The sequence below is a fragment of the Lagopus muta genome, chromosome 7 (genome assembly GCF_023343835.1).
Source record: "Lagopus muta isolate bLagMut1 chromosome 7, bLagMut1 primary, whole genome shotgun sequence".
Classification (NCBI taxonomy): Eukaryota; Metazoa; Chordata; class Aves; order Galliformes; family Phasianidae; genus Lagopus; species Lagopus muta.
This window is the reverse complement of record NC_064439.1, coordinates 7341934-7359490: the sequence shown is the minus strand read 5'-3', so window position 1 is coordinate 7359490 and position 17557 is coordinate 7341934. Positions and strand designations below refer to the sequence as shown.

The following is a 17557-nucleotide window of genomic DNA, read 5'->3' as shown; positions in this document are numbered from 1 at the left end:
TTGGAGGTGACTTAAAGCTATATTTGACAGCAAAATATTGTATCTGAGGTATTTTGATCATCATACTATGATGGCGCTCAGCATTGATTACTTTCCATTAAAGTAATAAAAAAGCACTGAAGTTTTCTATTGGCTTGAGAAGGGGGAAGGGAGGAAAGGAGCCCAAATACTTGAAACACTGCCATGAATTTGAGGTTCCTAAACCAGTTTCTTTCCTCTCTCCATTCTTGGCTAACATTTTTACATGCTCTGCAATGACTACACGTGGCTCCAAATTTTAAGTGCAAGTTCTGAGCCATGGCTCAAAATACCTTCCCCATAGCTCACACTGTAGTGATCAAAAACCATCATTACCTTTTCAGAATAATATGTAAAGCTATCTGTGTTTCAGCCTGAGTCAGTCCTTCAGCATCCATGAGCTGGATAGATCACATCAGCTCTGCATTCAGGCCTGTTAACAATGTGAAGGTCCTTTATCTACAACACTCATAAAATGGTGAAGAAAAAGCTTCAAATTGTTATTACTACTTAAAGGAAATATATCAAGCTTTATTCACAAAAACTAAATTAATTTATTTGTGAAGTGGAATATTCAGAGTCCTCCTTGCTATGAAAAATCAGTAGGTGCACAGGAGATACAGGAAGGAAGCAAGAATAAACCCCAAGTAAAGGAGTGGAAGATGCTCTGCAGCCTTTGGGATTATCAAGATAACTCAAGTGATTAATGTGGAAACAAATAAGAAAATATGGAGATACAGAGCACACACAGAGAACCTGGGAAATCCAGGGGCAGCCCTGAGCTCAGTGGAAGATTCATAACAATAACAATTGTCTACACTTCCAGTGACTGAAAAACTTTGGCAGCCTCTCTGCTGGCAGACTAACTGTGCCACAGGGGGTCAAACGAGAGAACAGGAAGCACAGTATGTCAAGCAAAATGTGTTACAGTGCATGCTTTCATTGAGCTCCAGATACAACCATGATAACAAGCCTCATGACAATCAATGGGATCACACACAGAAATCAGTGCTGAAGAACAAGAATAAAACATCTGGAATAAAGTCCTTAGTTTGAGAGATAACCCTAAACCAGAGAGCAAATTTTAAAATGGATGTTCTTTGATGCAGGAAACAGTACTGTGCTTTCTGGATGCAAAGCCTCTAGTAAAATTGAATCCCAATAAGCAACCAGTGCTCCTAGGGAGTACACAATAGAAGGAACACTGAAGCAGGTCCCTGCAGCTGGACTTAACCTGAATGTGTTTCGTTTGAAAACCATCTGATCTTCGACTTCAGAGAACAGTTAAAGGAGTGGAAAAGGCTCCATGTGAGGTCGCTATCTAGCAAAATCTTACCTGAATAAGAAAACCAACGCTAAAAAGCTGCAAGTACAAGGATGTTGGGATGCTAAAGGGAAGTCCAAGAAGAGTCAAAAGCCTTAAAGCATAAATACATCAAGGTGGGGGGAGATGAGGAAGCGTATTATGTATCTGCTGCCTTGAGTAGCAGTAAATTAGCAGCTGTCTGCACACATCTGTCTGCCATAATTTACATCTCCTCCTAGAATTCCAATTTGAGATACCATCTGCAAATAAGCAAGCTATGTGACCTCGAAAGTTGATGTTCTGCTCCTTTTCAAGTTGCAGGCAGAGATAGGAGGAGACCAGCACCTGGCACATTCATTAGTCCCCAAACTTCCCTCTGGGGCTCTCACTGATGACGAGCCTTGCCCCTGCTGCAGCATATTTCATAATGTCCACTTGAAGTCATAACACCTAGAAAGTGCTGTATATGCTGTTTCTCCATACCCCACCATTTCATAATTTTAACAAGCTTCTCTTCAGATTTTAAACACAATGACATAAGGTGAACAGACAGAATGGGAATTCCACTCAGTGGGTCACAAAGTTGTTATCCTCCACCAAAGAGCTGGCAGATCATGCAAAGGAAATGCTCATTCATATTTTTGGCAACCCTGCTCATGGCAGGGGGTTGGAACTGGATGATCTTTGAGGTCCCTTCCAACCCAAGACATTCTGTGATTCTATGATTTTTTGCCAAAAGAAAAAAGGGAAAAACAAACAAACAAACAAACAAAAACTACCACAAAACGTGGGCATAAAGCTTTTAACCCAGTCTTGGTATGGAGCAGTTAGCACTGACTCCTTTGATTTCATTGTAGACACACAAGACCACTCCTATACAAGACTGTTAAATGCAGCCTGGCACATGTTTTCTTGATGACAGCAGTGTTTGGTCTCGAAAATCAACTAGAATCTATAATAAGGTGACCATACAAAAAATATGAAGCTAAAAACATTTGGTCAACAACCTAGCGGAAGTCAGGGCTTAATCCACAAATTGAGACATTTCCCTTGAACACTATCAAAAGCCTTTACACCAAACTTTGGCAGCACCATGAATTACAAATTAGACCTTCCTGTACCTAGGTAAAAGCATGCTTCTTTCTCAGAGCTGGCTGATATTCAAACCAGTTTAGTTTGATGACCAGCCCATTGGTCTTGGTACTGCAAATTAACAGCACCATTTTGACACAGTTTCTAGCTATCCATATACCTGAAAACATGATATCACACTAAGATTTTGCTTGAAGTTTCAAGTAACCAGTTCTAGTCAATAAAAAGTTAATACAAAATTGGTTTACAGTTATGTGACATTGGCACTTACACATTTGCCCTGTCCTACACCAGTTAAAAAGCCATTGCAGATTCCAGTTATAGCAGTCACAGCTCTGGCTGCTTTTTCAGAACACCAACTGTTAGTTAATTTTGTTAGCATAAACACCCAATAAAATTTTATGGTGTGTTCAGCTCTCATTAAAGATGAAAAACAGCAGCAGAGAGCAGCACCCACAAATAAACCTGGTGCAGGATAGCTCTGGTGTCACCGATCCCCGGAGCTCATTCAGATTCAGAGCTTGAGGCTGCTTGTGCCAAAGAGCACTGAAGAGATGGAGATCAAAACCCCCCACACTGCTGGAAGCCCCTCAAGCTCTGCACAGCCCTGCCATAATGCTTCTGGCAAGCATTTGTTGGTGAAAGGACCATCCTTCTCCAGATCCTTTCTGATGGTCTCTCCAGACCCTTAAAACAACAGCTGTTCAAGGTTAATTATACTCTTGCAGGTGCACACTTGCACAACACTACAACCAACCCTGCTCCTTTTACTCCCCATCACAAAAACAAAACAAAACAAAACAAACAAAAACAAGAGAAGTAATAGCAACGTTTAGTGCTGCAGGGACTCTTTCACAGGTTCAATCCCACCATTGCATTCTCTCCAGTTGGGGGAAATGTCACTCCTACCAGTAAATTTTTGATCCGCAGCCAATTTATAAAGTCAGTCTGGTCATCTCCCTTGGCCTTCATATCCTTCAGAGGAACACTTGGAGACTTACACTGAATTTTTCACCACCCCCCTGGCAAAATTTTCTGTTAATGGAAACTTTACAGGACAGCTGACTCTAGGATGGTCCAAGGAAGCTCTCCAAGGAATATCTCCGGAATTACTGACAAAATCATCAGGTGTACAGGAAGAACTGCAGACAAAGCAGATTTCACCGTTTGAAATAATGAGAGTTACAATCAAGAATTTCCCTCAGTCAATACTCATAAAATCCTTAATGCTTTGTTGCTTTAAAGTTTTAGAAGTTTCTGAAGTCTTTCCATTTACACCAACAGAAGCAGAAGATGTCTCAGTAACTCAGCACTTCCACCACACACTGTCAACTGAAATCTTACAGTTTACAAAAAAGAGAATGTGACAAAAACAGTTTCAAACACTTCCCCTGAAGTTCCCCAGCATTTTTTTTTTTCTTGATTTTCACACATTTCTCAGTTTTGTCAGGCTTTGCCTTCTGTTGCTGCTTTGTGAGAAATCCCCCACAAAAGATAAAGTAGTTGGAAGACCTCTGAAAACTGATAAAGCGTTGAATCAACACTACACAGTTCAACCCCACTGAAAAACAAATGCTACTCCAGGAGCAGCCAAACCAACTCCTAGAATCCTAGTGGGAAAGTCTACAGATTTCCTAAGTCAACATATTTCTCCCTCTCAACTGACCCTGGCTTTCCCCTGCCAACACCTACAGCGGGCAAAGGGCTAACATATTTTGTAGGGAGGGATATGCTTGTGGGATGCCACCAGCACATGCATTAATTGGCTCCTCAGTGGACAATGGCCAGTTTTGCCTTCTTTTTCCATATCAGAGAAACTCATTGTCAGGCTATCTTCTCTAACTCTTTTCGCTGAACTTAAGACCATTATTATGCTAAGTTTGTAAAGTTTGGTAGGTTATGCCCAGCATCTTAATTCACTCTCTGTGTAATTAAGGTGATTCTCCCCTTCTCGAAGATTTTTGCCTCTACTGTTAACTTAAATTCTAAGGTGACTGAAGGAAAAACTGTTTCTGTCTCCATAGGGTTAAAGCACCCAGCAGGATTAACTCCTGATCTTAGCTGGGGCTCTTATGCAATGCTATATTGGACTAGTCTAAAGACTGGTGTTCTGAGATGAAAATATGACTTCTTAAGGAACTGCCCTTTATGGAGAGCTGGATTTTGGAGACAGCTGACTGGTCATTCTATAAAACCCGAGCAACCATACCAGGCAACCATACTTTAATCCTTATCAGATGCAGAAGTCAACTTTGCATTCCAGTAGAGTATTAGATTGGACAAATCATAAATATTCTCCATAGTTGTGCTCATACATGATAACTTGCCACACACAGTAAAAACCAGTGTGCAAGTAAAATGTGGAAGAACTTGTTTCCACTTCAGCAGTAACACACAGGAGCTACAACAGCTTCCTTATCTGTATTCTCTGCATCCAGAAGTGCTAAGACACTACAGCTTTACTGCTTGCAAAATTTGGAGGTATTGATTCTCCACAATTAAAGCAAAATAAGTAAGTAGTAATTCAACTGAAATAAGTGAATTTCACATAGGGGCAAACGTTCATATAAAAGACAATTACATTCATCATGTGTAGAGGTGATGTCTTATTAAAGAACAGTTTAAAGAATAAGCTACTATAAAAAACAAACTCTTTCATATCATGTTTAAAGGGCATTACTGACATTTGACCACAACTGTACAAGCACTATGCTGCACCTTTAGATCAGGGCCACTCCTTGCAAATATCCTGTTTCGTAGGAACACCCCAAATCTACCATTTCTTTTTCTTACAGGTCAACATTGCTTTTCAAAATAATGGGAGAGAAAGCAGGGGTACAATCTGTACTTCCAGTTCAGCTTAGCTTGACATACTTCACTTTTACCAAGAATTTAAATTACTTCATTGAGTTGTTTTCCTATCTACTTTCTCACATACTGAAATTGATAATGAGTAAAATTGTCTCTCCTTTAAAAGAAAAAAACCCACAAAACTAAGAACAAAACAAAACCTCCATCCAAGTGATTTTCTGCTATCCTCAGGCATTCATTAGTGCTGATTAAAAATCACGTTATGGTTATTCAGGCAGATGTCCCAACCTCAATACTTTCATTCAATGAGCTTTTTTAAGGTGTAGGCATACTTTAAGCCAAGAGAGGAAGAGTGACTGCTTAGCATCTGTGATAGCATAAAATGTACCCTTTAAGACACAGCTAGAACAGACATGATGGAAATACACACTAGTTGTTCAGTTTTAACACTGTGTTGTTTCTTTTTACCATACAGTCTGAGTGATTCCTATCACTCCTGTTGGGAGAAGAAAAAAACACACATCTCCTACCCACCCACTGGGATCTGAATCAGGAATAAGTTAAAGCCTAGATCCATGAAAAGCTGTAAATGTCTAACAAAACATCACTGCCATGTAGGTAGCAAAATGAAAGCATTATCCTCAGAAGACACGCAGGCTCTTTCAGTACTCATTGCTGACATGTAGCTGGGGCTGTATTTGTTTATTGATGTACACCAAAGAAGTTGCACCCATATCTGATGGGACAACAGGAGACCTGACACAGAAGATGCACTCTGTGTCCAAGACAGCTCCACACAAAACAGCTTCCACAGATACATTCATTCAAAGGTACAGTCAGAGGGAAGTCAGAAGAGACGGAATCAGCAGCAGCAGCGTAATGCCAACCAACAATCTACAGATGAGGCTGCTGCAGGAAGCTGGGGGATTCTAACCTTACCCTGCAGATTGTACATAGCAGCTAACAGTCTGGCTGAATGCATTTTTGTACAAAGCAAAGAGATGGTGCATCCTTCTGTCCCCAGGAGGCATTGAGGCTTTCCATCTCCATCCCCTCTCTGGAGAACAAGCATTGGCCCATTTTCAGGAGGGCAGAGCATTCCTGCTGTGAAGCAGTCAGTCTCCTGATACCTACTGCAAAGGATAGGAGCTCGTAAGGCTCTGAATCCCCATCATCACTTAAAATGACACCAGATCCACAAATCCTGCTAGCTGGGATATCTCCTTGCTCACTGTACACAGACAGGCACCAACCCAGAAATTACTCCTTTCTAAAGAAAGAAATGACACCCAACGTTTTCTTTAGATTTGCCTCCCTCAAGATAGATGAAATTCGGTGTCTCAATTGGTAAATAATCTTATAGAAGAAGTGAAATTTGAGACAACTTCTGTGCCCCTCATTGGCTGGCACAGGGCTCCTCACTGCTGAATGAAAGCCAAGAGCCAGGAACTGCACTGTGCAGTGTTGAAGTGCCTGAACCCCCATATGGAGCTAGACCTCCTTAATTCCTTCAAGAAACCTGTCAAAAGGAGATAACTGGGAACTGACCCCCAAAGTTCTAAATAAGAGAACCATCTTTCCAGAAAATGCTTCTTCCTTAGAGATTAAGCCTCCTCCTAGCCCACACAAGAGGAGCGTCTGGCTTTGTGTAGACTCTCAGCAATGTAAGGCTCACTACCCCAGGCACCCAAACATGACAGAAACGTTCCCACAACAAAGCTTTTCATTATAGCATTGGGGCGAATCCATTTGCCTTCCTCCCACAAATTGTCTTAGGAAAGGCAAGGGGATTAGTCATAAGCAGGAAAAAAGAGCATTGGAAGCCGTATTTACACAAACTATTCCTCACTATAGGTCTCCAATCAACAAATTGCGATCTCTCAGTAGCAATCACAGATGGCTTAGAGATAGCTCTTGGTTAGAAACAGTTAAATGTGTTATATGGAAATGCCTATAAATATATATTTTAGTAGGCATGCATTACTACAATTTGGAATTATAGTCAGTTATTTACTTAAGGTCCTTAATAGTATCCCTCTTTTTATAATGTTGCCTCTGCTGCCCATTGCATCCGTGCAAAGCTGTAAATCTTGCAGAGGGAAGTTGGAGTCTGAGTTTATTGCCTAGTGAGACGAAAAATCAGCAAAGCCAGGAAGAGTGACCTTCCCCGGTGACTTGGCAATTGCTGCCCCTCAGATGACACACAGTGCCAATGTATTTTGGAGGGGAGAAGAGAAAAAACAACCAAAAAAACCCCACCTTATGTCATGAATAGAGAAAATAATGACAGAGCAATGTTTGCCTTGCAATGGCTTTCCAGCCCATAGCATTGGCACAACCCAATCCCTCTTATATATATATCCCAGCTCTCACATCGCTGCTGCTCTCCTACCAACAACTTTCACTTCTGAAAGTTTATTCTGCACTCATTCCTTTATTCCCTTCTCTCTCAATCTTCGAACAGTCTTCAGTGTATTTATACCCAAGTACTGAGTGAGCTAATGTGAAAGTGCAAGTAAAGGAGGTAAGGGCAGATTTCCCCTTGCCTCTTCTCCTGCTCAGCTATCAAATAGTTATTCTTCTCTATTAAGCAATCAACTTCCATGCCACTTGTAGAAAGTCAATGTTTGCAACACTTTTATTCTGTCAGTTTTGATTAAAACTGGCCAATGAGTTAAGAAGTTAGGAGATCAGGAAGGTCAGAAAAGTTCTGTTTGGTTGTTAATATCTGGTTTTCTGGGGGAAAAATAACATCTCACAAGCATTTCCATGCTTCAGAAGTCAGCGTCACAAAACACTCCTTCATTCTGCCTCTTTTCTAGTCTACTACATTGGGGTTTTTTTGTTTTGTTTTTCAGCTCTGTTTTATACAGTTCCATTTCTGAACTCTTCCTGGAATCAGTCGTGCATGGAGCTTTCTATGTTTTAATTAAAAACCTGAAACCATCAATCACGTCAGTCTTCTGACTTGAAAAAATATGTTTATTTCCAATGGAAAAACATACATTCCCTACAGCACCTGAAAATAACATGAGGACGCCTTCAAAACAATGACAAACGTATCAATTATCATGTGCTAAGAATATAACCATTTAAGCCCCATCTCTTCCTTGTGCATTAAAGCATTAGGTTAGCAGCTTGATAAAATGAATTATTACTGATACTCAATAACATTTGCTGTTCAACCCAAAACTCAAACAAAACCAAGATGTACAAAGAAGGGAGGCTCAGCTTTGAAATTACAGGCGAGATCCACAGAGGACCTCCAATTTCAGGCTCCCTGATTATGCAAAGTGCTCATGAATGGGTTTAACTTGAAATATATGATTAGTCATGGAGCTAAGTAAACAATTTCAGCAGACTCATCTGAACTATCTGCATACTTCCACAGCCCTCATCACACAGCATCTTTTAGTACTCCTGCAGATGCATGATTAATGGGCTTAATCCTTAAAAAAATCAGATTGATAAAAGGAGCAATGACCAAATTCATTCTACAGGAGATGTATGATATAAATCTGTGTGGCTAAGTCTGCAAACCTGCAGAACCAGGTACGCACTGACTAGGCACAAAGTTGCCAACCAGGTGAGCAGCAGCACTGGCATTTCAAACAGTAACATGACATCAAGCCTAGAAGATGGAACATGAACTCCGTGTGAAGTGATAAAATAAAAGAAGCTCACTGCACCATTTCCAGCAACCCATAAATTTTGCATTTCTTTAAGGCGCATCCCATTAGCCAACAGAGAAACATGCCTCGTGACAAAATGCAGTTTTTGAGATCCTTGGAGAAAAACAGGTAAATGAATAAATAAATAATACCCCATGAAACAGAACTACAAACACCAAAACACGCTTTGAAGAGTTGCAGAAGCAGCACCAACAGAAATGCCTACAAGAAGGCACAAACCCACACAACTCCCATTTAACAGCATAACACTGTCATATAGATAAATGCAAGGGCCATGTTCGTTAGTACCAGAAAAAACAACAGTGCAAATCTGACTGAAATCAGGTGTGAGGACCCAATTACATCTTGGTCGCATTCAGCTGAGTTCACAATCAGGTGCTTTATCCCAGCTCTTCATTTTTTCCAGCTGCCTAGCTAGGCAAACACACCGTGGCAAGAAGTGAACACAGCAGCTCTACCTGATCTGACACAACGCACCAGCACCAATCTCTATCTTCAAAGCATTTTAACCCGTTTGAAGCAGGAGCGCAAGTTCGGAGCGTTCCAGCACTTGGGACCGCATCTTTAGTCCCTATAAACCCGGTCATCATCTCCTCGAGCCACAACACCGAAGGGGTGCCAAGAAAGAAGGCTGAAGTTGGCAAAGTGCTGGGATGGAGGGAAGAGCAGGGGGTTGTCGCCCCGGTTTGGGGGGGAAACGCTCCCGGATACATGTTTAGGGACGAAAGAAAGGGGAGTCCGGGCAGCCCCGCTTACCTTGGGCCCCTTGCCGCTGGAGCAGCGCACGTTGTTGGACACCCCGGCCGTCTGGTTCATGCTGAGGCCGGGCAGGAAAGTTGTGCCGGGAGGGGTCGGAGAAGGCGGGCTGCCCCCGCAGCGGAACTTCGCCCCCGGGCTCGGGGCTGTGCGCGCCGGCTGCGCACCCGGCTTCCCCGCTTCGAAGCAAACCCTAAAACAACCCGCGGCCGCCGGCTCCGCTTCCTCCCCCGCCCTCCAAAGCAGAGGCGAGGCGAGCCCGGTCTGCCCGCCCCCCACGCTCCGGGGCCGCCGCGGCAGCGGGGAAGGAGGGGGGGAGGGAACGGCACCGCACGGTTCGGTTCGGCCCCGCTCCCCGGGGCGCGCTGTCCCGCAGCCCGGCCTCACCCAGCGCTCCCTCGCCGCAGCGCTCTCACTTCTCCGCCGTTTTTTTTTAATCCCCCCTCCCTTCCTCCAGCTTGGGAAATCGCGTTAAAAACCGCCAAGCCTTCCACTTGAGCTCGGTTCTTTCTTTTTTCTTTTCTGACCCCCCTCCTCCTCCAGTGCTTGGGGCAGTTAGAGCAGCTGTCTCCGGTGAAATGAAAGGGTGGCTGTGATGCGATGGAGAGATGTTTATTTACTCATAAGCCTCGGGATTTAGGTCTTAATATAATTTATATAATTCTTCTTCCAGGTACACCAGACAGAAATGGGGGCTATATGACCTGCCCCACTTTGCTGATGAGAAATGATTTGAAGTAAAACAAACAAAAAAACAAAACACAAAACAAAACAAAGCTAAATCCACAGCATGAATCATGACCAGATCCTAGAAACACAGAATGGACACGTAAGGACCATCAAGTCCAGCTGTCTGCAGGCTCTGTTTCCCCTCCTCCATTTAGCCCATGAGGGTGAGTGCTGCCTCCTCTGTCCTTGCAACAAAAACTTGCGTGAAAATCTGTTTGCAAAGTAAGGAAAAGCAGAGGAACAACAGAACAGAGTATAAGGAACCCTACCTCTGACTAAGAAAATCTGCCTAGCTATAATCATACACAGTTCATCTTATCAAACTGTGTAGTTATGGGTTTTTTTCCCCCCTTAGGATTTGACCTATCCAAAGAGATCAGTGAAGGCATTGCTATATGCTTTCGTAACACACTTTGAAGCCTTTAGATAAATGTTTCCCAGGTGTTGCTTCTGTCAGGGAAGCACTTGGGCTTTACAGCAGTGCCTCAGAGAATCAAGCGGTTGGGTTGCCAGAGCCAACACCACTTGGGAGAAGCCCAGCTCCTCCATTTATGAGGGATACATACACCACTACATGCTTCACTGGCTAAATTTGCATGCTGTGTGGCTAGGAGAGACCATCACGGAAGCTGACTTCAGAAGAAAGTGTAGTTAAAAGGTAAACTTGGTTGAAGCCACGAACCTTCAAGCTCTGGTATAGGAGAGAAGCCCCAGGGCCTCAGCATGTTGTCAACGTGCTCCCCCTTCAGCAGCAGGGCATGCAGTTTGGAGAACAGCAGATACTCAGTGTCTGGTTTGCTAAAATAAATGGGTCCCTCCCCAGAGAGAAACCACCTCTTCAGAGCAGGCTTCCTTTCCAAATTGCTCTTGTATTGTAGTGACAACGCTCTGCTCCTTGGTCTCTCAGTATCTGCTCCCCTCGCTTTATATCCCTCTGGTGGCTTTTACTTCTTGTTCCAGTTAGTAGTTGAAGTTTACTGCTCTGACTGCTTCCTTCAGTGGCTTTTCTGTCTTCCTAACCAAGATGTTATAAATCCAATTATAGACTTTAAGTTGCATATTTGATGGGCCCTGCTGACATTGTAGCCTCTCAGTAGTTTCTGCACTGAGACATGCAGTCATCCCCAGACTATTTGTAGTTGTACAAGGATGTGCAATGCTTTCCAAAATCAGAGATGGGCAAGAAAAAATGCCCGAAGAGATACATGGCAAAGCCTTATGACCACTGCATGCAACAGGTGAAAAATCTATTCTTTTGTCTTGCCTTCCAAGCCAAATTTTTCAGGGAAATAAAGGAAATACATATCTGTATATGTATATATAGGTGTATATGTGTGTATTTATCTGTTCCAGCTTATACCTTGCACAACAAACACTTTGTGTTACAAACTGATGGTGGGAGCTTCAGTCCAGGCTGTTTTAGCTCAGTTATGTCCTGAAGGAAACAAGGATATGAAAGATATCACCCCACTACCCTTCCCAAGCAGTAACCTCCTCTTCCCTCCACAGCCGGACTAGCAAAGCAGACAGAACTGTTTTCACTGTAGGGTACATTTTGTCTTATGCTCTGACAAGAATGAGCCAGGGAAAGCCTTCTGCTCTGTCTCATTTTTCCATTTAATGCCTGCACATGGTTCCACTTGCAGAAGTCCCCATTCTCTCCTAAAACCAAGACAGCACTGTACTTATAGCTTCCATTTGGGTTAGTAGCAAGAAAAGATTTGTTTTCAGAGCAGTTGATGTTTATTTACACTTGAAAAAACACTACTTAATGCATAGTGGAAGTTAAGCCTTTGAAATCTGTGAGAAGTTGTTTCAACTGCAAGTTCTGCCCGTTCCTACATATATCATCTTGGAGAAAAAAAAAATACGGCCACCATCTTCTGCCATCAGTGCCCTTTCTTCCCTGGGGAGGCCCCCATCTCTGCCCACACACTTGTGGCTCCCTGCAAGCAGGATATACCTATCCTACAGGTTCCAGCATCATTTGCCCGTTGCTTCAGCTAAGGCCCCCAAGTACTGTAGAAAAACAAATGTGAAATCATTAAAGGCTGTTCTCTATGCAAAAGTGTCTTTTATACATCTAAAAAAGAACAGATAATACCACAAACAGCGCAAAGTTTTAAAGTGCATATGAGAAGAGTGAGTGTTTTATAGATTAGTATTTGTAGACTGTTCAGTGAAGTGTGAAGGAACAACAATATGCTGTCATATAAGCTCCAGCATATAAGCATCCTTTGGCATTTTACACTTTGAAAAGGATTATACATAAGCTGAGCTGAGAAGAGTATTAAGAAGGAATCTCAGTCATACTTTTTGGGAGCACTTCGTAAAGAGAGTTAATCTGTCTTTGGAGCTGAGCAAGAGCTATACAAAATGGATACAGGGAAATACACACAATAATGACTTAATAAAAAAAAAAACAGCCAAAATTATGTCATAGAATTAAAGAATTTTAATGTGTTGAGAGTTCTTCAAATTCTTTAGATTCATATTTCAGAGATGAAGCCTACAAAATAAAAATAAGAGCTTTCCAGATTTATCCTTTCTCCAAAAATTGAGACTTTTGGAGAAACATCCAGTATCACAAATCTCACCATTAAACTGGGTGACTGCTGACCATTAAATGCAACCAGTTTCAAATTCCAGTTCAGACTGAGATAAGGCTGTATCTAAAATACACTCTCATTTATAAGTTATTTTTGTGAGTCCATTTTGATCTAAATTTGGGCTGTCTGGTGTGTGGTATCACTGCTCTGTGAACTTCAGGAGCGCTCAGGCTTTCACAATAACATGGCAAAGATACAATACTTCCTATTTCCTTCTCTGACATTTGCAACTGGAAGCTCCTCAAGGCAGACTAACACTTAATACCACTGCAGTTTTTGACATCACTTGTGACGTAACCAGAAGGCCACATCTATTTTGTATGAACTCGCACACAAAAGTCAAAGGGTTGCAGAGAACACGAAGAGTCACCTGGGCAGAGAAATGCGATTAAAAGCGTGGCTTAAGGAAAATACTTAGAAAGATGAGCAGTAAACATGCAGTGAATGCAGAGGAGAGCACAGGAGATGAGAAGGATGTGAAAATTGAGACCACGGAGTGCTAAGGAACACAGTTCTAAAAATCAATGCAAAGATGGATCAGGAATGAATGCAAAAAGCACAGCATGGGGAGGCTATAATTAGATGATTTAGTCATAGCCAGAAGCCTGACTGAGCTTTTTGAATCCACTGAAGTGGACACAGTTAATGCAGAGTTTGGCTTGATTGTTAGAGTTCTTCCCATGACAGCAGCTCAGAGGAGGCTCAAAACGTCTTTTAGTCCCTATTAAGGCAATACAGATAAAAACCTACCACTGCACACAGGTGACTCTTACCCCATGGAAAGAAATATACATTCAGACAAGGCTGAGCATCCCCTGCAGCAGTTGCACTTCTGGGAGCCCTGATGTGGGCTCAGCAAAACGCTGGAGAGAGGGAATAACCCCCAGCAGTGCTTGGTTCTATTCTGTCCAATCATGCCCTGCAGTGATATCACAAGCAAGCAGTCTCCAAGCTCACTTTCCTCTTACTGCAGCCAGCAGTGAAGGAACACAGTGATGGGAAAAATAAGTAATACTGAAGCAAACATTAAATCACCCCTAAACAGTGCCCAGCTATGTGGAAATCCAGGCTTTGTGAATAGGAAGGGATTATAGAATCACAGAATGGCCAGGGTTGGAAGGGACCTCAAGGATCACGAATCTCCAATCCCCCTGCCACATGCAGGGCCACCAACCTCCACGTTTAATGCTAAACCAGGCTGCCCAGGGCCCCATCCAACCTGGCCTTGAACACCTCCAAGGACGGGGCATCCACAACCTCTCTGGGCAGCTGTTCCAGTACCTCACCACTCTCTGGGTAAAGAATTTCCCCCTGATGTCCGACCTAAATCTCCCCTCCTTCAACTTAAAACCATTTCCCCTCGTCCTACACATATCAACCTTTTCAAAGAGTTGATTCCCCTCCTGTTTGTAGGCTCCCTTTAGGTATTGAAAGGCTGCCATGAGGTCACCCCGCAGCCTTCTTTTCTCCAGGCTGAACAAGCCCAGCTCCCTCAGCCTGTCCTCATAGGGGAGGACTGATTTAATGTTTGCTTCAGTATTCATAGAATTCATAAAATCACTAAGATTGGAAAAGACCACTAAGGTCATCTTGTCCATCTGTTGACCCACCCTCACCATGCCTAACCCATGCTCCTCAGTGCAACATCTCCATGCTTCTTGAACACCTCCAGGGACAATGACTACTTTCCTGTGTAGCATGTGCCAATGCTTCATCACTCTTTCTGAGCAAATATTTTTCCAAATATCCAATCCGTGGTGTTCAAGGATGCATCCAAATTCCCCAAAACCTTGATCATGAACAGTCTTCTCTCAGCAGACTAACAGGACACATTCACGCTGACTGTAACTTCAGGTAAATGTCAAGCTGATGCTGCCAGCACAGCACTCAACTTGATACGTTATTCTTCCCTCTAAAAGTACCGACTTCACACAACCAGAGCTAGCTCACAGCATCCCCACAGTTCCTTGAAGGCTGCATAGGTTGTAAATCCATTCCTGAAAGAAGTTGACCCAGTGAGAATCTGAGAAGTCAGAATGTGAGAGCCACAGATCTACACTTTTTTGGTATCATTCTCTCCTAGAGCACTCACAACAGTTCTCATGGTAACCAAGCCTGTCCCATCTCCTCAGTTACATTTCCCAGTTCTTCTTTCCTCTGTCCCATCGTTCCCCAAAGACACAATGGCAAAAGGGTGCTTATAAAACAAATAATTAACAGAACAGCAGCTGGGCTCCTCAGCTTACCCACAGTATTGTCCCACCTTTCCCTGCCTACTCAATTTGCCAGTGTAATTCAGAGGGAAGCAGTAGCTTGAGCCTAAGCATGGCATCTAGTATCCAAGCTGCATGACCTCTGGAGCAAAGACAGTGGCCTAGATTTGATATGATAAAAGGCTTCAATGTAACTGAAACACTCAGTTAGAAAACAGTTAATCTCAATTTTGTTTTTGTGGCTCTGACAGGCTCCTAAATTCAGTGAACTCAAGGGGTACCCAGAAAGCCCACATCTCCTATGAACCAGTCCAGCAAAGAAACCAGGGCTCATGTTACTAAATAGCACATACCCAGGATGGATGAACCTCATCTACAGAGTGCTGTTAAGAGCATTTTCATAGTACGTCTGTTTTCTGTCTCCTTCTGACTGCACTCTATTTTACATTACACAGCTGCTGGGTAAGCAGTCCTTTGGCCCGATACGTTAACACTCCCAGGTGGATGCACCCTAACTATTAGGAATGTTTTAAGAATGACATTATTAAGTAATAATTTACTCATCTCATTTAGTCTATGAGGTCTCCTTATGGAGGTATGTTATTTCTCAGTACCACTCTAGCTCTCACTCTAATTTATTTGTACTTAATGACCTTTCAAAGTCATCCCTCCACATAACTCTCCGGCTTAAGAATATAGATGGGATATTAAATCACATTGTGATATATCATGTTACAAAAATCTTGCATATTTCATACAGATTATAAACATAAGAAAGATCATCCAAAAAAACCCTACCATCAAATGTTTTTCAGGCTACGTGATGACTATTAATTTAATAAATGAATGGGAAATTTTCATTCAAATCTCACCTTTGCAGAAGAAGCACGCTGTGTAAAGCGGTTAAGAGTGATATGCATGCATTGAAAATGAATAGTGTTAATCTGGCTAAAGCACTACCCAGTTGCACTTGCTGCAAATGGGTAGGAGAGGGATTTCTGCAATGATGCCGTAATCCACAAGCCAGTGCAATACTTTGGCCATGCACATGGATGGCACATTCAAAGAGCAGCTCTGATTCTTGCACATATCACTACTTAGATATTTTGAAACTTCAAGTCACCTTTGACAACTATTACAAAAATCCACAAAACTGAAAAAAAAATAATGGTAGCAGGAATTCCAGTCCATTTATCTGGACTTCTCAGTTGCACTTCATCTCTCATGTTCTTCACTAGTAATCATTCAGAGATGAAGTAGCTGACACAGTATAGTGGCTGCAGTGTCTCTGTGAATCCTGAGCATCAGAGAAGGATAAGGAGATTTGTGTCCACCAAATCAGAATTTTTGTAAGATTGAACAGTCTTCCCATATCATCACATTAAGATTTTCCAGCCAAAAATATTAAGGTCCTGCCCACTCCCTATAAAAATGATTTGTAGTGAGAGTGAGAGAAAATCTATTGAGGTGAAAATGCAGTATTTTTCCAAGGGTCAGTTTTGATAAAAAATTCCCAAGCAGCCTTAGTTTCCATTTTTGTTCTCTGTGAACTGCTTTTTAGCGTGAAGAATGTGCAGTATGCACAATATCCTCAGGACAAGCAAAGCATTTGCCTAGATGTAAAAGGAATAGGAAAAAAAGAAAAAGAAAGAGAAGAAAAGGGGTAAAAAGATGCTTTAAGCCAAGATTCTTGAAAAGAGATGAGTTACTGTGAATGCTTCAGTTACTGGATGACCAGCCTGAAAGACCTTCCTCTTTTTCATAGAGCGTGGAAGCATGAGCTTCTACTCCATAAAAGCAGGTGCCTTTAACATAACTGTAATTAAACTCCTCCAAGTCAAATAGCTGCTTCTGTTGCATTTTAAGTCTTTATTTGGGCAACTTGCAGTGGAAATTAGAGTAGAGGACAAGCAAAATATGACCCATCAGCTGGTAGCATGCACCTCCTGTTTGTGAAATATATATTACCTATACCACAGCAGCCACCTCCATCTGGGCTGTCCCTTCTGATCCAAAGGGGCTTTACCTTTCCTTTCTCCTTCTGTTTTTGATTTTGAAGAGAATGTTCAGAAATGAAATTACCATTAATCCCTTCTAAGCCTGCATAATTTGCTGTAAAACTGTCATGTGAAAGTTTGTAGATTTTCTAGAATCAGTACTAGAAACCCTCTGTTAAGTCAACATGAAGATTATCTGGGAGCTACTTCCAAGACACTCTATTAAAAGTTCAAAACTTTACAAGAAGAGAAAAAGCAATTAAAAGTTGAAGCTCCAGTACTGGAAAACAATAATAGGATGTACAGAAACACAAATAACCTGGTGAAGCTTACA

General features: G+C 42.2%; 1 protein-coding gene across 2 annotated transcripts in view; it reads right to left on the bottom strand.

The window, feature by feature from the left end:
• The window catches only part of DPP6 (dipeptidyl peptidase like 6), a 489696-nt gene extending 479566 nt beyond the window's left edge, over positions 1 to 10130 (bottom strand). Inside the window, exon 1 of one of the 2 annotated variants that reach the window (XM_048951963.1) lies at positions 9676 to 10130. In XM_048951963.1, the coding sequence (XP_048807920.1) occupies positions 9676 to 9735 (60 nt within the window). In that variant the 5' untranslated portion in view covers positions 9736 to 10130. The remainder of the gene's footprint in view (positions 1 to 9675) is intronic. The other variant, XM_048951964.1, reaches the window with a different exon arrangement.
• Positions 10131 to 17557: the final 7427 nt, after the last annotated feature.